Source organism: Nothobranchius furzeri, chromosome 16 (genome assembly GCF_043380555.1).
Source record: "Nothobranchius furzeri strain GRZ-AD chromosome 16, NfurGRZ-RIMD1, whole genome shotgun sequence".
In the NCBI taxonomy this organism is placed as follows: domain Eukaryota; kingdom Metazoa; phylum Chordata; class Actinopteri; order Cyprinodontiformes; family Nothobranchiidae; genus Nothobranchius; species Nothobranchius furzeri.
The window spans coordinates 34218111-34239372 of NC_091756.1; the positions used below are offsets into that span (position 1 = coordinate 34218111).

A 21262-nucleotide genomic window follows, 5' to 3' on the forward strand; every position below is an offset into this window, starting at 1 on the left:
CTATCTAATGTAAATAATGAGCTAAAACTCATTTGTGTTAAATAAATTCTTCATCGCCCCTCTGACTCACACTCACCGCAGCTTCTTTAGAAATGCTGTCACACAGATCAGTCCAGAAATAGAGCAGCTTATCAGTGTAGCTGACACCGATCAGATCTGAAGCACTATGAAACTTTAAGAGGGCTGACAGGTGTTTCCGTGTTAGAGCTCCCAAAAGTTCATATAGTGGTGATTACACATGGGTGTTGAATTAGCAAGCAGTAAAATAAAAGCAGAAAAAATAACACACACACACACACACACACTTGTATTTATGTGCTTGTGTGGACCCTCCATTGACTTCCATTCATGTAATTTTTTTCATTTTTGTGACTGTATAATGCCTAACCTATACCCCAGTCCTAACCATAACCAATGCTGTTCTATTCCTAACCCTAACATAAAAAAAGTTAATTCACACCATATCTCTAAAACCACATTTTAGGGTATTTTCACATTGTGTGGACCAACCAAATGTCCCCACAATGTGAAAAGGTCCTCACACTACAGGTTAAAAGTAAAAGTTTGTCCACATAAACCAATAAATACAAGTATACACACACACACATATGTGTTTTTATGGGTTTGTGTGGACTACGCCTTCTGAGTTTTTTGAGAGGAACCTGACTTCCACTATAGCCAGAATGGTGCAAAAATTATGTTTGCCTCTAGGTGGGAGTAGAGATTCAGAATGTCACCTAAAATATGGGAAAACTCAAACTAAAAGCTTGTATTTATTTACAGTGATTGTGTGGACATACTCCTGTTGCCGGGCAGATTTGCGCTTTTCCTTAACATCAGAATTTCTATTCAAACCAAACTATCTCATGTAAAATTTATATAAATAAACATAGATACATACACATAAACATTCACACACATACATACACATAGATATATTGTTTTTTTTTTACAGTTTGATAGATACAAATGAATTTTTTATTAGATAGTTATATAGATAAATAGATAATGTATTTGACAGATAGATAAAAATGAATTTATTAGACAGACAGACAGATAGACAGATAGATAGACAGATAGATATAGATTCTAGCAAGTCTAGCAGCTATAGTGCTGGGATTTTTACATTTATCTATTACATTGTATTTGTCAAGTACAAAAATTAAATCAGTCTTCCCGATTTTTACGTTTGGTTTATATATAAATTTTAGACTAATGCATGCAGTTTCATTAAAAGGAAACAATTTCTTTGCAAAGCATTCTTTTATTAAATTAAACAGAAAAACAAGGATTTTTAAAAAATCCTATAAATAGCTGGACATTTTAAATGACAGCTTTCGTTATTTTAACTTTAATTGCTTTTGAAAAAGAAACTGGGGGAAAAGTGCCTTTTAAAATGTAGTTTTTATAATTGTAGCCAGAGTATGAACAAACATCTGTTACAAATGAAAAAAACACACACACACACACACACACACACATATATATATATATATATATATAAGCTTAGAAACATGCCTAACATCAACACAACTAGGCCTCATTGTGTCACACCAAAAGAAATCCACCTCACAACACTGAGGCAGGTGAACCACGAACAATCATGCGAACACAACAGTTTACAGCCGTTTCCTCTTCTGTGCTGTGATAGAGTTGTAGACTTGGTTTTTAATATCTTTCCAGGTTCTACTCTTGAGCTCTGGCTTTGTCTTAAGTGCATTAAGGCATGGTACTTTACCAGGAACTGTCTCTAAGGACATGTACTTTCCAAGCTGTCGCCATACTGCTGCTTTCTCAGCTGAACTCCAAGGCCTTTTTTTCACCCCTTGTTTGGTGAGAAGAAGCTGATCCAGTTCTGCAACAGAAATAACAAGTAGGAAATATTTAAGAATGATTGATGGTTAGGGATATTTATTATTATTTTTCAATTAGTTTTAATTAAATGAAGCAACTGAAACTGTTTTAATGCATTATATTCTAATTCTCAAAATATATATTATTTTGCTTGCTAATAAATTTGGTAATACTAATACATGGTTCCAGAACTGCGCTGCTCAGGGTGGCTGCATGTTGGAGTAGCTCTGTTGACTATGTGTAAGTTTTGCCTTTTTTTGGATTTTTTTCTTCTGGTTTCTCAAGAAAAGTGGTGTTTCTTGGACGTTTTGCTTTTCTGTTTCTGGTGCTGTGAAGCAAAGAGGATTTTTAGTGCAATTTTTTTCACTTTTTTCACTTTCTGAGCATTTGTTATGATGGGTAACCAAGACAACAAGCTGGTTTACAATCGGGAGCAGCTGATTAACATTGGAAAGGCTGAAATGAGACCTCAACTGAGGCCACAAATCCCAAATGAGCTAAAACACAAGAAGCGTGGGTGCAGAGCGGGAGCAAAACGGAGACAGAGAAAGAGGAAATTCAAACCATCTCTTCCATCAATCATAATGGGCAATATGAGATCACTGGCCAACAAGATGGATGAACTCCAAGCCCTTTCAAGGACTCAGCCAGAGTATCGGCAGTGCAGTGTTATGTGTTTTACTGAGACGTGGCTGCAGGACCATATACCCAATTCCAGCGTCTCTCTGCTAGGATTTCTGACTGTACGAGCAGACAGAGATCTTAAGAGGAGTGGGAAAAGAAAAGGAGGTGGAGTGGCAGTGCTTGTCAACAACAAATGGTGCAATCCAGGTCATGTTTCAGTGAAATATCGTCTCTGCAGCCCAGATGTTGAACTCTTGGCAGTAAGTTGGTGCCCATATTATTTGCCAAGAGATTTCACCAGTGTTGTCTTGGCAACTGTTTACATTCCACCTTCAGCCATTGTTGAAAGTGTATGTGATGCCATCAGTTCTGTTGTCGCTAAGCTAGAAACCCAGCACCCCAATGCATTTGTGGCTATGTCTGGTGTTTTTAATCATGCCTCGCTCTCTGCTACACTTCCAACATTTCAACAGTTTGTCAGCTGCTCCACCAGAAAAAACAAGACATTCGATTTGTGTTATGCAAATGTAAAGAATGCATACATGTCCAAAACAAGACCTCCTCTGGGACAATCAGATCACAATCTTGTCTTTCTCTGCTCAGCATACAAACCACTTGTTCAGAGGCAACCTGTGACAAGAAGAACTGTGAGAAAATGGTCACAGGACGCTGAAGAAGCCCTGCAGAGTTGTTTTGAGACCACGGATTGGATGACTCTCTGCCAAGGATATGAAGAGGACATCAATGCCATGACTGGATGTGTCACTGACTATATAAACTTCTGTGTGGACAACATCATACCCACCAGAACAGTGAGATGCTTCACTAATAACAAACCCTGGATCACCAGTGAACTGAAGAATCTGCTAAATGAGGAAAAAAAAGAGCCTTCAAGGAGGGAGACAGGGAATTATTGAGGAGTATAGAGAAGCAACTGAAGATCAAGATCAGAGACAGCAAGAAGGCATACAGGAAGAAGCTGGAGAACAACCTACAGAGGAACAATATCAGAGATGTCTGGTCAGGGATGAAGAAGATCACAGGCTTCAACCAGAGAAAGGATTGCACAGATGGCAGCCTGGACACAGCCAATGAACTGAACAAGTTCTTCAATAGGTTCAGTTCAGGAACAAACCCAGCATCCTCCGTGCCTGTCCCCAGCCAATCAGACATCCCATCCTCCTCTGATCCAACATTTTCCTGTCACACGCCAGCTCTTTTGTCCTCTAACACAGTCATGGACTCTTCTGGTTCTATAAATCTGTCTTCAACCAAGTCAGGAGATGCTGCTGCCCCATTTACTTCCCCCTCCCACCTGTCTGTCTCTAGAAGCCAGGTGAAGAGGCAGCTGGAGAGACTGAACAGGAACAAGGCTGCATGTCCAGATGGGTTCAGCCCCAGAGTACTGGAGGGCTGTGCAGAGCAGTCCTGTGGAAGACATCCTGCCTTGTTCCAGTCCCCAAAAAAAAAAAAAAATAATAATAATAACTCGCTCATCAGTCAATGATGACTACAGACCGGTTGCCCTCACATCCCACATCATGAAGGTCCTGGAGAGACTCCTGTTGGTCCTCCTGAACAGGGACGAAATTTTGATTTCAGAAGTGGGGGGGACACAGCAGGCTTGTGCGGATTTGGGGTGGGGGGTGTTATGTAAAGACCCCTTGACACGTCACGTGCCCATCTCAATAATTTTTCCATCCTATATATATATATATATATATATATATATATATATATATATATATATATATATATATATATATATATATATATCAAAGTTAAAAAATGTACAACTCTATTATTATTTTTATTTATTATCATTATTGAAGTGCAGTTTTGGCTGTTGACAATGGATAGGCCATTGTATTTATTGTTTTGGGTCTTTTTTATTGTTTTTGGTGCAACATTTTCTAACAGGGAGTGAGATTCCTTTTTTATTCAATTTTTGTTTGTTATTTTTATTCATTTAGAAGTTCTGGTTCTGGACATTTCAATGTTAAATTAAGGTTTATTTGTTGCATTTTAAAGGGTGTACTTGCATTATTATGATATATTAACATTATATCAGTGGTTATTTTGGTCTAGATAATGTTGACAATATCGTTTATCATCAACAATTTGTTGGACAAAATATCGTCCAGCAAAATTTGTTACATTCCCAGGCCTAGTCAAAAGTATAAAAATTATTTATACATAAACGGTCCCTCCTGAGATCTGGCCGTTTGTTCATTTGCTGTGTTAGAGGACATGCTGAACTAATGTTTTACACATGATCATCACCCTAACATTTGAGTGTATAAAAACATATTAAATATGTTTTTTCCCTTAAAAGTGTTTAAACAGTTGTTGCATTTCAACACACACAAAAAAAATGGAAAAAATAAGATAAATCTAATGAAAAGTGTACATCTTTGACATTAAGCTTAAAAAAATCTGTTGACGATGATGATACTGTTCATTTTTCAGAGCTTTTTAATGTGAAAATATACATTGCAATAGATAAGTTTACAATAAAGTTAAATGATAAAAGTTTTGAAGTTACACTTCTACTACTACTAGTAATAATAATTATGATGATAATAGTAATAATAAAAAAATAATTATTATAATAATACGAACAAATTGTGTCTGAGGAGTCAGTTATGTGGAGGAGATGAGTTTGTAAAAGTTAGTTTTGAGTTTGTGTGTGAAGGAGGAGGTGAGTCTGAGCTTAATGCAGGGGTGTCACATGTCCAACTTACGTTTTGACTTTGAAAGAAGTCTCTTATATCCACTTTTCGTTTTCTTGACATGCTGCCTCCTGGCTGTGCCTAACTACCAAAGACTCACAAATGAACACTTATTCAAATGTTATGTAATGGAAGCTGAGCTGAGCTCTGATATTACACAGCGTCTAGTTGACGATGTGACTCAGTACCGGTGTTCCCTAGCGGCTCCAAACTAGCAAAACAACGTGAGCACGTTCTGACTGTTTACAACTTGAGTGACAGCAGCAACAGCCAATAATACGTTAGCAAGTATCAGCAGAGCCAATAGATTAGCTTTTGGGCGGGTCTAATAGTAAACCGGTTTCCGTTTCGGTCCTAGTGCTCAACCAAATCCATTTAATGGAGCGTAACATTGTTTTTGGACGGGAAAAAGTGCAGGGGACCAAAACTGTCTTTTGAAAAAGTGGGGGGGACATGTCCCACCCGTCCCCCCCCAAAATTACGTCCCAGCTCCTGAATAAGCAAACTAGAACATATCAGGACCCGCTACAGTTTGCTTATTGCCATGGAGTTGGAGTTGAGTTATTGCCATGGAGTTGGAGTTGAAGATGCCATCATCCAGCTGCTTCAACCAACCCACTGTCATCTAGATAAAGCAGGCAGCACTGTGAGGGTCATGTTCTTTGATTTCTCCAGTGCATTTAACACAATCCAGCCTGATGTACTTTGCCAGAAACTCCAGAAGACACAGGTGGGGGCCTCAACTATCACCTGGATTAAAGACTACCTGACAAACAGACCACAGTTTGTGAGGCTGAAGAACTGCACATCAAGCCAGGTGATCAGTAACATTGGAGCACCACAGGGGACTGTACTCTTACCATTTCTTTTCACCCTGACTTTCAGTACAAGAAGAGACCTGTCATCTACAGAAATACTCAGATGACTCTGCAGTTGTCAGGTGTATCAGAGATGGACAGGAAGCTGAGTACAGAGAGCTGGTGGAGCGCTTTGTGGCATGATGTGGAAACAATCATCTGACCTTAAACGTGAACAAAACAAAGGAGATGATTTTAGACTTCAGAAGAAACTGGGTGGAGTCAAACACTGTTTCCATCATGGGAGAAGAAGTGGAGGGGGTTAAGGAATACAAGTACCTTGGAGTTCACCTGGACAACAGACTGGACTAGAGAAAGAACAGCGAAGCCGTTTACAAGAAGGGACACAGCAGACTGCACTTCTTGAGGACGCTTAGGTCCTTCAATGTCTGTAGCAAGTTGCTGCAGATCTTCTACAAGTCTGTTGTTGAGAGTGTAATCTCTTCAGCCATCATCTATTGGGGTAGTAGCATCAGAAGCAGGGACCTGAAAAGGCTCAACAGCCTAATAACAAAGGCTGGTTCTGTTCTGGGGACAACTGTGGAACCACTAGAGGAGATAATGCAAAGAAGGATGCTCCAGAAAATCAAGAAAATTATGGACAACCCTGAGCATTCTCTTCACAAGACTGTCCGACAACGGAAGAGTGTCTTCAGTCAGAGGCTTCTTCAGTTTCGCTGCAATACTGACCGCTCCTGGAGAACCTTCCTGCCAACAGCCATTGTAATATACAATAACTCTTTGACGACTTGATTATTAATTTTATTCTGAGCTACTACAGCAATCAATGTCCCTCTGGGATTAATAAAGTATTTTTGAATTTGAATTTGAATTGAATGACTTGGATCTTATGATACAACAAAGTATATTGCAACAAAATAAAGTGTCATACACTTATTTTAACTGCAATTTATCTTGATTGTGTTTTATATATATATATATATATATATATATATATATATATATATATATATATATATATATATATATATATATATATATATGATATGGCTATTGGAGCTGCCACAGTGGCCGTTTGCCATTTTAGATGGGTCTCCATTTGCACCAGTGCATTCATGTCTACTGAGGAGGAGGAAGAAGAAAAGATCTTTTCTATAGCGCCTCTCAAGATAAAAATCATGAGGTGCTTCACAAAAAAAAAAATTAAAAAATATAAAAAGAATTTAGAAAATGATCAAAAATATATTTAAAATGAGCAAAAAAATAGACAATTTTGATTAAAAATGTAAAGAAAGAGAGTGAATACGAAAGAGGGAAATCAGTGGATCCTGAGGAAGGTGGAACAGGTGGGGAAAGCAGAACAAGGAGATGGTGATGAAGGTCACACAAAAGCCAGCTTGAACAGGTGAGTTTCCAGCTGCTTTTTAAAGGAAGGTGCTTACCAAACTAAAACACACATTTATTCAGCTTTTTCACAAAATCAGACACAAGGTATGGCATGATAATTAAAATATAAATATAATTAAACAAAAATAAATAAGGAAGGCTAGAAAAGTCACTATTAATCCCATGTGATCTGTTTTCAGTTGTACACTGGTTGTTGTAATCTGCACAGAAACGGGAATAGTTGCTCCCTCTGCATTGACTTTGGAGAGTGAGGAGACCCATAACATGGTAACAATGCTGTTACGCTCTCCAGCGATCAATGGGACGTCTGCGTATTCATGTCCATGATTTGCGCAGCTATGAGTGTCACGCAGACAAATGTTGTGTTTGACTGCTGATGCTCAGTGTTTTTATTTCTGCAGTGAGCCTTAAGAACTCACCTCACACCGCCACGAGTTTCTTCTTTAAAACTCGTATTAAATAACGAGCTTCCTCCGCGCCATATTTTTCATAGTAGGATAAAAACTTTACATTAATTGTCACGGGGGAAAGATCAGCAGCCGTGTTTGTTTACATGTTTGCCGCTGCGTGCCTGCTTAGTGTAATAAACGAGGGGGAGGACTGACACAATGCACCGTTCAGGGTGTCTACAGGCAGCAACAGCGGCAGCAACAGCGGCAGCCAGCTGGTAAGATTCGCTCTGAAAGATGATCAGAATTTGCAGATTAAACTTTTTAAATGGAGATCAGGTGTGTTCAGCCATCATGCGTCACTCAATACAGTGCTCGTGCGGAAACCCGCTGAGGAACTTTTATCTGCTGCACTTAAATCATGCAAATGTATGAAAATTTAATTATTTAACGGAAAAAATAAACCGAAACGGTACGCAAGTGGACCGAACTGAAAAGCCCGAACCGAAACCGTTCTAATACACCCCATGAACCGTTACACCCCAACTAAACATGCTATATAAATACTTTTGACCTTGACCATACTAGCATAAGCTACAGCTTTATGTATTTCCAGCAGCTAAGATCTGCTTACAGATTTCATATTGCAGTCAGTAATAAAAATCAAATACCCATAACTGCTCATTTACAATGAAGTCATATTAGCACATTTGCACAAATACTGAATACATTTCAAAACCCAATCATAATTAAGATAATTTTGAGTGGAGTCTTCTTTAGATGAGCAAATATTAAAGAGCAAATTGCAAGTTAGGAACTCCCTTGAACCATTGTTTAAAGAAACATAATGGGAACTTGGGCTGCGCAGTGGCGCCGTGGTTAGCACTGTTGCCTTGCAGCAAGGAGGTCCTGGGTTCACATCCCGGCCTGGGGTCTCTCTGCAAGGAGTTTGCATGTTCTTTCTGTGCATGCGTGGGTTCTCTTTGGGTACTCCGGCTTCCACCCACAGTCCAAAAACATGACTGTCAGGTTGATTGGTCTGTCTAAATTGTCCTTAGGTGTGAGTGTGTGGGTGTGTGTGTGTGTGTGTGTGTGCTTGATTGTTTGTCCTGTGTGTCTCTGTGTTGCCCTGCGATGGACTAGCAACCTGTCCAGGGTGTGCCCCACCTGCTTGCCCGGAGACAGCTGGAGATAAGCACCAGCTCCCCTGCGACCCTACAAGGAGAAGTGGTTTAAGAAAATAGATGGAATGGATAATGGGAACTCGTTCCGAACAAAAATGTACACATACCGGTACTTAAATTTAGGCTTTTGGAGTCATTTTTGTGAGAAAAATGTTTTTTTTTTCTGCCTAACCGGAAGTGACATCAGCAGAGGGAGTCCTGTTAGCTTAATCCAGAGAAAAATATGGATTATAATGTGGCTCTGACACAGAGGAAAACTTAACTGTTTATAATTATACTTATGATGGACAAAAACCATAAAGTTATTAATCTGCTGCATGCCTCAGAGAGCAGAGACAAGCCAGAGGGAAAAACGATTGGCCAAAGGAGAGAAATTGAGCTGTGATGTGAGAAGAAGCAGCGGAGGAGCAGCAGGTGTCTTGGTGAGTTAACAATGTTAACTTAAACCCATGTGCTAACATCACAATATTGTACAGATTACTATCATAAACCAGATAATTAAAAATAAAAGTATTGCTCATTTAATATAGTATTGATACTTGACAGTATTAAACTTGGGTGTCCAAAACATACGGCCGCAGGTCAGATGATACGACTACAAAGTCTATCATCGACCTGCAACCTAGGCTGCCCTGGTACCAAGTGTACCGATGGGCATCCTTATTTTCAAACATGGTGTTCGTTATGGCCAAACTGTGGCTTGCACAGAAGTCCAATAACGAAACACCACTCAAGTTCAGATCAGGCGGGCCATTCCTCCCAATCACACCCCTCCAGGTCAAGCTGTCATTGCCCACGTGAGCATTGAAGTCCCCCAGCAGGACAATGGAGTCCCCTGATGGAGCACTATCTACCACTTGTTCCAGGGACTCCAAAAAGGGTTGGTACTCTGAACTGATATTTGGCCCATAAGCACAAACAACAGTCAGGACCCGTTCCCCGACCCGAAGGCGCAGGCAAGCTACCCTCTCATCCCCCGGGGTAAACCCCAACACACAGGCAGAGAGTCTTGGGGCTAACAAAAAGCCAACCCCAGCCCTCCGCCTCACCCAGAGCAACTCCAGCAAAGGAGAGTGTCCACCCCCTCTCAAGGACTTGGGTTCCAGAGCCAATGCTGTGTCGAGGTGAGTCCGACTATATCTAGCCGGTACCGCTCAACCTCTGCCACAAGCTCCTTCCCCGCCAGCGAGGTGATGTTCCATGTCCCAAAAACCAGTTTCGTTGTCCGAGGATCGGACCGCCAAGGCTCCCACTTCGGTCTGCCACCTGGTCCACACTGCACCGGACCCTTCGTGTTTCTCCTGCAGGTGGTGGGTCCACAATTGGATGAGCCCATGTATCCGGTTCGGGCTGGGCCTGGCTGGGCCCCATGGGCGAAAGCCCGGCCAACAGGCACTTGCTCACGGGCCCCAACCCCAGGCCTGGCTCCAGGGTGGGACCCCGGTAACCCTCCGAGCCGGGTACTCCGACTCTTTGAATTTACATCCATGAAAGATCCTCTGAACTGTTCTTTGTCTCACCCTTCACCTAAGACCATTTTGTCATGGGAGACCCTACCAGGCGCACAAAATGCCCCAGACAACATAGCTTCTAGGATCATTGGGGCACTCAAACTCCTCCATCACGATAAGGTGACAGTTCAAGGAGGAGCTGTATGTTTTGGACACCCGAGTGAAGAGAGGAGTGGAGGTGTCAACTGATCACCACCTGGTGGTGAGCTGGATCAGATGGCAGAGGAAGATTCCGCGTAGACCTGGCAGACCCAAATGCATAGTGAGGGGCTGCTGGGAACGCCTGGCAGAAGAACCTGTCAAGACGGTCTTCAATTCCCACCTTCGGCAGAGCTTTGACCACGTCCCGAGAGCAGTGGGGGACATTGACTTCGAGTTCGGATGGACTGTCCAATCTCGGGGGCAGAAGTTGCTGAGGTAGTCAAACAACTACACAGCGGCGGAGCCCCGGGGGCGGATGAGATTCTTCCTGGGTATCTCAAGGCTATGGATGTTGTAAGGCTGTCGTGGTTGACACGTCTCTGCAACATTGCGTGGTCATCGGGGGCAGTTCCTGTGGAGTGACAGACTGGGGTGGTGGTCCCCATCTTTAAGAAGGGTGACCTGAGGGTGTGTTCCAACTACAGGGGGATCATACTCCTCAGCCTCCCTGGAAAGGTCTACTCCAAGGTACTGGAGAGGAGGGTCCGATCAATAGTTGAATCTCAGATTGAGGAGGAGCAATGTGGTTTTTGCCCTGGCTGTGGAACTGTGGACCAGCTCTATACCCTTGCAAGGGTGATAGAGGGGGCATGGGAGTTTGTCCAACCAATCCACATGTGTTTTGTGGATTTGGAGAAGGCTTATGACCGTGTCCCCAGGGGCACCCTGTGGGGGACGCTCCAGAAGTATGGGGTGGGTGGCTTTCTGTTAAGGGCCATTCAGTCCCTTTACCAGAGGAGCGTGAGTTTGGTCCGCATAGCCGGTAGAAAGTCGGACCTGTTCCCGGTGAGGGTTGGACTCCGCCAGGGCTGCCCTTTGTCACCGGTTCTGTTCATAACCTTTATGGACATAATTTCTAGGCGCAGCCGTGGTGTGGAGTGTGTCGAGTTTGGTGGCAGGAGAATCTCGTCTCTGCTTTTTGCAAATGATGTGGTCCTCCTTGTTTCATCCAGTTCTGACCTTCAGCTCCTGCTGGGTAGGTTCGCGGTCGAGTGTGAAGCGGCTGGGATGAGGATCAGCACCTCCAAATCTGAGACCATGGTTCTTGACCGGAAAAGAGTGGCTTGCCAACTCCGGGTCGGGAGAGAGGTCCTACCTCAAGTGGAGGAGTTTAAGTATCTCGGGGTCTTGTTCACGAGTGAGGGTAGGAGGGATCGGGAGATCGACAGGTGGATTGGTTTGGCGTCTGCAGTGATGCAGACGCTGAGCCGATTTGTCGTGGTGGAGAAGGAGCTGAGCCAGAAAGCCAGGCTCTCGATTTACCAGTCGATCTACGTCCCAATCCTCACCTATGGTCATGAGCTTTGGGTAATGACCGAAAGAACGAGATCGCGGATACAAGCAGCCGGAATGAGTTTCCTCCGTAGGGTGGCTGGGCTCAGCCTTAGAGATAGGGTGAGGAGCTCGGACATTCGGGAGGGACTCGGAGTAGAACCGCTACTCCTCCGGATCGAAAGGAGTCAGTTGAGGTGGTTTGGGCATCTGGTCAGGATGCCTCCTGGACGCCTCCCTGGGGAGGTGTTTCGGGCATGTCCTTCCGGCAGGAGGCCCCCGGGTCGACCCAGGACACGTTGGAGAGGTTACATCTCCAATCTGGTCCGGGAACACCTTGGGGTCCTGCCAGAGGAGCTGGTGGAGGTGGCCGGGGAGAGGACGGTCTGGAGCTCCCTAGTTGGGATGCTGCCCCTGCGACCCGGACCCGGATAAGCGGAGGAAGACGACGACGACGACGAGGGCCTATGGTTAAAATGTGATGTTAGCCCAGATCTGGAAAAGTGGGGGAGTGGAGGGAGGTGGAGTGTACAGTCGGTAAAGACGGCTCTACCTGGTCCTGCCTCTAACATGCCTCCATCTAAAAGGCTAGGTTATCCAGAGTTATCTCTGTAGTTATGCTGCTATAGGCTTAGACTGCTGGAGGACACACTGACCACTTTCCACACTCGACTACTTTCTTCTACAAGTTTTTATTTTATTTTTTTTATCAAACACATTTTTTTATACAACAAACAGGGCAAACATTCTATCAGTATCTAAACGTGTTGAATCAGCTTTTACCACAGAAATATAACAAACACAAAGAAAAAGCAACTAACATAAAAAAAACATCAAAGTGTGAGGGCCTTATTCTAGAAGTTTGCAAATATCCAACAAAGATAGTCTCTGGGCATCTTTCTGGTTGATAAAACAAACATTTCTTAAACAGTTCCAAGTCCTTTTTCCATCCGCTTAAATGCGGCTTAACCTTGATGAATTTACATCTGTGTATAAAATGTTTTCCCAGCGAAATCAAAGCATTTACCAAGAATTCTTGATTTTGTCCTTCAAAAACAACCCCACTTTTATAGCAGACCAGTTAAACTGACTTACTGTTATATGCTGAGACAACAACCAAGTGTGAACAGAACACCAGAAATCTTTGACACACTCACATAAAAAAAAGATGTTCAACATTTTCAATATTACTTTCACAAAAACCACATGAATTATTTGTCCAGTTAAATCTAACATGTAGAAAGTAATTGGATGGATACATTTCATTTAAAATTTTGAATGTTACCTCCTTTGCTTTATGTGGGATTGGATAAGGCAAATATCTCTTCCTTATTTTCCTTCTCTCAGTTTCATTAAAGTCACGTACAATATTTTTCCTCTTTAGCTGGTATGGGTAATATTGGGTTGTTAAAATCTTATGGGCAAAATTGTTAGAAAATTCCTTACTATTTAATCCAATTCCTTCTACAAATAGAGATCTCATCCCTGACCCCTTTGCATGTCCTTATTTGCTGAGTCATCGTTTTGACAGGAACTGGAATGGCTTTAAAGACTTTCTTGTATTCACTTGGTGAGCATATCAGACCAAATTTATTACACAAATCTTCATATTTCAAAAATATTGCCATGCTCATCCAATAAATCAGATATCGCCTAAATTCCTTTATCCAACCAACTTTCAATAAATAACGACTTCTTATTTGATAGAAAACATCTATTATTCCACAAGGGTGAAATGTGTGGGGTGAAATTATGTTTGAATATTAGGTTCCAGTAAAGGAGAACTTGCTTATGACAGTCAGACAGTTTTAAAGGTAATTTTCTTATATCATAGTCACAACGCAACAAAAATTCTATCCCTCCAACTTTATGAAATATTGCCTTGGGAATGTTGAACCAAAGGGGATCTTTAAACTGTACAAATGCACTAAGCCATCTCAACTTAAGCACACCATTCATAACCACAAAATCGATAGCATTTAAACCGCCCTCTCCTTGACCACATCAGCTTTCCTAATATACTGACATTTATTTTTCCAAATGAAAGTATAATTCATACCATTGATAAGTTTAATAATTTTGTCTGAGATTTTGAGCGAATAAGCAGGATATATACTTCTTGACAGATTTTCCATTTTTGTTAGGACCCTTCCAAATACAGTGATGTCTCTCTGTAACTACAAGTCCAAAATAGTTCTACACTTGTTCACATTCTTGCTAATATTTTCTCTCTCTCATTTCTTTTTCCTTAGTAATCACTATGCCTAAATATTTTGTCTGTTTTTTTAACTGCCACATCTGAAATAGAGTTTTCAGATTGTAATGTAAAGCAAAAATTTCCCATTTATTAATATTTAATCTTAGGCCAGCTGCTTTAGAGAATTGACTAATTAAGTTTAACTCCTTAGATATTTGATTTATCTTTTTAAAAAATAATGTTGTGTCATCCGCAAATTGATTAATTAATATATGGTTATCTAAAATGTGCAAGCCTTCAATATTATTCTTTTTTAACATAACTGATAGTAATTCTGTTACCAAAATGAAGAGTAAGGGAGAGCTACTACAACCCTGTCTAAAACCTCTTTTGATTTCAAATCTTGAGCAGGTGCCATGTTCTAATGCAACACTGCTATTAATGTCCCTGTATAACATACCGATTACACTGATGAATTTCAGGCCAAATCCAAAATGACCTAAAGTATTTATTATAAAAGTGTGTTCTACTGAATCAAAAGCTTTAAAAATCCAGAAACAGAATAAATCCTTCCACTGACAACTCCTGACTGTAATCAATCAAATCCAAAGCCAGCCGTATATTGTTGTGAATAGAACACCCCCTTAGAAAGCCAGATTGTGTTTCATGAACAATTTGAGACAGACCAGTTTTGATTCTAGCTGCTATACATCCAGAAAATATTTTGTAATCAGTATTCAGAAGTGTAATGGGCCTCAAGTTATCCAACATTCTTTTATCTTTATTTTCTGTAGGAATTCATGTTATAATGCCTTGTTTCATGCTGGTTGTTAGTTCTTGCTTCTCTTAACATTCCTGTATTGCTTTGAACAGTAGATTTCTGATGTCTCTCCAAAAGAATTGATAAAAATTGGCCGTGAGTCCATCAGTACCCGGAGCTTTGTTTGCTGCCAGCTTCAGAACGATTGCATCCAGCTCTTCTATTTTAAAATCAGATTCACATGTTTCCTTAAATGTGTTATCAATGAGGGGTATTTGTTTTTGCAATACGTTAAACAATGTAGTTGTGTCCCTCGCAGAAAAGGCTGAGGAATAAAACTCACTATAAAATTTAAAGACTTCTTTCTCTATCGTTTTATTATCCTTGCATTCTGCACCATTAATCAGCAAGCTTGAGATGGCTTTATTTTCCTGTCTTCTTTTCTCCAGTTTGCTAAAATATGTTGGGGTTTTCTCTCCCTCCTCCATCCATTTTGCTCTTGAACGTACAAAAGCTCCTTGGGCTCTCTTCCTATAAAAATCATCCAATTTGGCTTGCAGATATAATAAGTTTTTCTTATCCTCACTACCCATTTCTATTTTGTTGCAGCACCAACTAATCTCCTGCAGAAGCTCACATTCCTGTTTTGTTCTTTCTTTGTTCAAGTCTTTATTATTTTTAATCGAATATTCTCTAATCTTAAATTTTACATATTCCCATTTGCTGCAGAAGGTCTCTATTTTGTCATCCTTCACAATTGCTGATATTATTCCTTTTATTTTCCCACAGCATTCTTTATCATTTAGCAGAATAGCATTGAATTTCCAATAGCCCTTACTTTTATAATTCCTATTCTTTGAATTCAATGCTATTTCAATTACACAGTGATCTGTTAATGGAGCTTTGGAAATTACAGTATCAAAGACAAATCTTTCCAATGACTGCGTAACCAGCCAGTAGTCAATTCTCGATTTTGCGGTTCCGTTACGTTCATACCAAGAGAACATTTTCTTCCCTGGGTTCTTATTCCTCCAAATATCCATCAGGTAATTATCCCTGATACATTTGACCATAAGAGAATTAAATAGGTGACTTTGAAACCTTGAAGGTGATCTATCTACCCAATCATCCAAAGTCATCGCGCCCCCCCCCCCCTCCTCCCATTACGATGGAATCTGTGGGATACATTGTTTTTAGCTCACGTATGCCTTCGCCACTATTCCTTAACATCTGTTTATTTTGCGTAACAGTTCTATAACCATAAACATTGACCAATATCAAAAAACAACTATCAATCAACAAGACTGCCATTAACCATTGCCCGTCTTCATCTTTTCTCTAAGTAACAACCTCCCCCTGAAACTTGTTAAAACAAATAGTTACCCCTGCTGACTTAGTGCTTCCATGACTAAACAATGTTTTATCTCCCTACATGTTTGTCCAAAACTTTACATCCACATCAGAAGAATGAGTTTCTTGCAATAACAGACATTGAGCTGTACGCCCTTTTCCAAAGAAAAATAAAGCTTTCCTTTAAAACATCTTTAAGACCTCTCACATTTAAAGAAGCAAAGGAAACCATGCGATTAAACATGAGAACAATGGATTTGCAAACTCACAATTATCACAAACTGAAGGTTTTCTCCTTATGAACTACATTTAGCGAGTAACTGTCTCATTCAAATTTTCACTCAAATACATTTTTCTGTTTTATTTTTCTTATTTTTTGTTCCCTTAACGCATCCAAACCTGATCACTGCTAGCCAGTCATTTTACCTTCAATGTAACCATGAGGCCCACGGTAATAGGCTCGTTTCCCTTCAGCTCGAGCCTTCTCTATCTGTGGCCACAACTTATTTCTTGCTTCTCTGTCCTCCAGCGACATCAACTCCAGGAAGTGAACGCCTCTTTCCCCGCACACTGACAAGTTCTCGCTTTCGCGCCATATCTCTTCGTTCGTCAATCTCTGAACAAAAGTTGCCACAGTTGTTCTGCTCCTATTATCCCCATTCTTCCCCACTCTGTGCACAACATCTACATTCCTCTCCAGCTGTTGTAAATCAGGGGCAATGCATGTGAAGAGTTGGACAGTGTCCACTCTGACATTTTCATCGCTTTTTTCCGGAAGGCCTTTCATCTTCAAACTCCATCTCATCCTGTACCTTTCCCGATCCTTTATTTTCTCCTTCAGCATCATATTCTCATCCAAGAGGACTTTTTGTTGAACTTCTAAGTTGTTTACTCTTCGCCTGCATTCTTTAACTTCTTCAGCGTTGAACTGCACCACTTTGATCAAAGCAGCTAGCATGCAGCTTGTTTGCTATGCTTTCTCTTTAAGCTCTTCTACATCCTTCGCCATATTTTGTATGGCTTTCAAAATGGTATGATTAGACACTTCTTCTTCATTTTCCTCCAAACCTTTACTTTTTTGTCGACCGGAGGCTTGTGCAGCATATTAGGACCGGAGCCAGCATCTTTTCTTTTAGCATTAGCTTCTTTAGCATAAGCATGGTCGCTAACCAGCTCTAGTGGTTTCCCTTCATCTCTCATAGCTTCCACTTGTTTTTCTCCTTTTCCACCGGTCATTTTTAGTTTTGCCAGTTTCAATATGCTTTTAGGATTCATTTCAAAAGTTGTGAGTGATCCTTAATCTTGTTAAGTAAAAAGTTTGAGAGAAGTTACCACCGCAACCGTATTCGACTGCTGTTCAGCACACCATCTTGCCCGGAACCCGTCACTTTCTTCCACAAGTTGCTCTTTAACTGTATTATTTCCTGCTATTTCAGCTGTTAACTTATATTTCCCCTTAGTGTTTTTCTCCCCAGAAGAAGCTACAGTGATGTTCTGCTGAGCTGTGGTGGCCTCACGGAGGGGCCATCGGCTTGAACACTAACTATTGCTAACACTTAAACATTCTCCCTCTCCTGTTAATAACATTTTACTTTCTTTGACATTGAATGTGCTACTACTAGTTTACCCATTTAATTATAGATTAACTAGGATAAATGCAATAAAGTTTATCTCTCACCAAATAGAATATTTACTTTGAAATCACAATGTAACCACAGAAACATTACTTGGTATTTATGTTGTGTGTGTGTGTGTGTGTGTGTGTGTGTGTGTGTGTGTGTGTGTGTATGTGTGTGTGTGTGCTCTGTCTTCTTGATCTCCAGTGAGTCGTGGCAGATTGCTGTTTATACTGAGCCAGGATCCTCTGGAGGTTTCTTCCTGTTAAAAGGGAGTGTCCCTCTCCACTGTTTCTAAATGTTTGCTTAGTATGAGGATTGCTGTAAAGTCACTGACACTAGTCAGTGACTTGATGCAATTTGCTGGGTTCCTTATATCGTCGTCGTCGTCGTCTTCCTCCGCTTATCTGGGTCCGGGTTGCGGGGGCAGCATCCCAACTAGGGAGCTCCAGACCATCCTCTCCCAAGCCACCTCCTCCAGTTCCTCCGACAGGACCCCAAGGTGTTCCCGGACCAGATTGGAGATGTAACCTCTCCAACGTGTCCTGGGTCGACCCGGGGGCCTCCTGCTGCCAGGACATGCCCGAAACACCTCCCCAGGGAGGCGTCCAGGAGGCATCCTGACCAGATGCCCAAATCACCTCAACTGACTCCTTTCGATCCGGAGGAGCAGCGGTTCTACTCCAAGTCCCTCTCGAATGTCTGAGCTCCTCACCCTATCTCTAAGGCTGAGCCCAGCCACCCTACGGAGAAAACTCGTTTTGGCCGCATGTATCCGCAATCTCATTCTTTCGGTCATCATTTCCCAAAGCTCATGACCATAGGTGAGGATTGGGACGTAGATTGACCAGTAGATCGAGAACCTGGCTTTCTGGCTCAGCTCCCTCTTCACCACGACAGATCGGCTCAGCGTCCGCATCACTGCAGACACCGAACCAATCCGCCTGTCGATCTCTCGATCCCTCCTACCCTCACTCGTGAACAAGACCCAGAGATACTTAAACTCCTCCATTTGAGGTAGGACCTCTCTCCCGACCCGCAGTTGGCAAGCCACCCTTTCCCGGTCGAGAACCATGGTCTCAGATTTGGAGGTGCTGATCCTCATCCCAGCCGCTTCACACTCGGCCGCGAACCTACCCAGCAGGAGCTGAAGGTCAGAACTGGATGAAGGTAGGAGGACTACATCATCCGCAAAAAGCAGAGACGAGATTCTCCTGCCACCAAACTCGACACACTCCACACCACGGCTGCGCCTAGAAATTCTGTCCATAAAGGTTATGGACAGAACCTGTGACAAAGGGCTGCCCTGGCAAAGTCCAACCCTCACCTGGAACAGGTCTGACTTACTACCAGCTATGCGGACCAAACTCACGCTCCTCTGGTAAAGGGACTGAATGGCCCTTTACTAAAGGCCACCCACTCCATACTCCTGGAGCGTCCCCCACAGGGTGCCCCTTGTCCGGGGATCGGACCACCAAGGCTCCCGCCTCAGTCTCCCACCCGATCCACATTGCACCGGACCCTTCATGTTCCTCCTGCTGATGGTGGGTCCACAGTTGGATGAGCCCATGAATCCGGTTCGGGCTGGGCCTGACCGGGCCCCATGGGCGAAAGCCCGGCCACCAGGCACTCGCTCACGGGCCCCAACCCTAGGCCTGGCTCCAGGGTGGGACCCCGGTAACACTCTGGGCTGGGTACTCTGACTCTTTGTTTTTACGTCCATGAAAGATCTTCTGAACCGTTCTTTGTCTCACCCTTCACCTAAGACCCATATGATATAACAACTATTTTGTACTTAAATAACTTGTACTTGTATCTTTATCTTTAATGTGACACAACACGACATCAGGCCAGATTTAATTCAATTTAGGTGTAACCTAACACATCCCATTGTGATATCATCTACATGTTATACTGTGTGTGTGTGTGTGTGTGTGTGTGTGTGTGTGTGTGTGTTGTTTTAGATGAAGTTGACAAAACAACTGAGAACCTCAGAGGTGCAGCCGAAGAGGAGGTGGTGTCAGACTACCAGCAGTTCCACTCTGGCTCTCTGTGTAGCGTTTGCTCCATTTGTCGGGTAAAATGACGACGACTTAAAGGTGCTCTCTAACAAAAACTTCTAATCATTAAGCACAGTGTTGTTTTAATCTCCTCAGCGTTGCTCTGAAAGCTGTGACAAATGTCCCTGCGAGGAGGGAGATGAGTCAGATTACTGTGAACACTGTGAGGTGAGCTTCTCCGTCTAGAAACATGGAGTGTTTGGACCTTCTCAACCCTTCTATGTGTTTTCTCTCCAGAGCTGCTCATCGTGCTACATTTGTCCCATTCTGTGTGATACAGTTTGCACACCAGGTATGAGGGGGACAGTGTTTACTGCCCTTACAATAATTATTTTATCTAACGTTTTTTTTAATTCAGGTGGTCTTGTTGATGAGCTGACTGGATCCCTCTTTCAGTAAGGCTTCAACTTATAGTATTATTAAACAGCTCAAATAATATTATCTATTGGCTGTTTAATGGTGTGGTTTTTGTTTTGCAGGACTGTTGCATCGTTACTCTAAATCCTGCACACACACATACACATTGTATATATACATATATATATATATATATATATATATATATATATATATATATATATATATATATATATATATATATATATACCATGCTCACAAGAATTAAAGGAACACTTTTTTAATTGGGCCTGGCATGAAATCAATTAAACCTGTCTGAGAATTTCCTGGTTGATCAAGCAGCTGAGGGCATTGTTGATCACTTTCAGCTGTATTGGTGTTCATGGACTTAACAACGGGTGCACTAAAGTGGCCACAATGACAAAACCCTCAAAACAGGACTGGTTTAACATGTAGAGGTCATTTCAAGTTTCTCCCTCTTGATCTTTTTCGGCCGGTTTTCCACTCGTGCTAGTTTTGGCTTGAATAATTATCTCTACTGGCAGTATGAGGCGATTCCTTAACCCTACAGAAGTTGCACAGGTTGTCCAACTTCTCCAGGATGGCACATCCACATGTGCTGCAGCAAGAAGGTTTAATGTGTCTCCCAGCACAATCTCCAAAACATGGAGGAGATTTCAGGAGACTGGCGGTTATTTTCGGAGAGCTGGACAGGGCCGTAGAAGTTCCACAACCCATCAGCAGGACCGATACCTGCTCCTTCGTGCAAGGCGGAACAGGTTGAGCACTGCTCGTGCCCTACAGAATGACCTCCAGAGGGCCACTGGTGTGAATGTCTCTACCCAAACAATCAGGAACAGACTTCATGAAGATGGCCTGAGGGCCTGACGTCCTGTAGTGGGCCCTGTGCTCACTGCCCAGCACCGTAGA

At 42.1% G+C, this 21262-nt stretch overlaps 1 protein-coding gene across 1 annotated transcript in view; it reads left to right on the forward strand.

The window, feature by feature from the left end:
- Positions 1-21024, forward strand: part of hrc (histidine rich calcium binding protein) — a 34182-nt gene extending 13158 nt beyond the window's left edge. The window contains exons 2-6 of the mRNA XM_015963289.3: positions 19880-19992; positions 20072-20143; positions 20213-20267; positions 20334-20370; positions 20455-21024. Of these exons, the coding sequence (XP_015818775.3) occupies positions 19880-19992; positions 20072-20143; positions 20213-20267; positions 20334-20370; positions 20455-20476 (299 nt within the window). The 3' untranslated portion in view covers positions 20477-21024. The remainder of the gene's footprint in view (positions 1-19879; positions 19993-20071; positions 20144-20212; positions 20268-20333; positions 20371-20454) is intronic.
- The last annotated feature ends 238 nt before the right edge of the window (positions 21025-21262 follow it).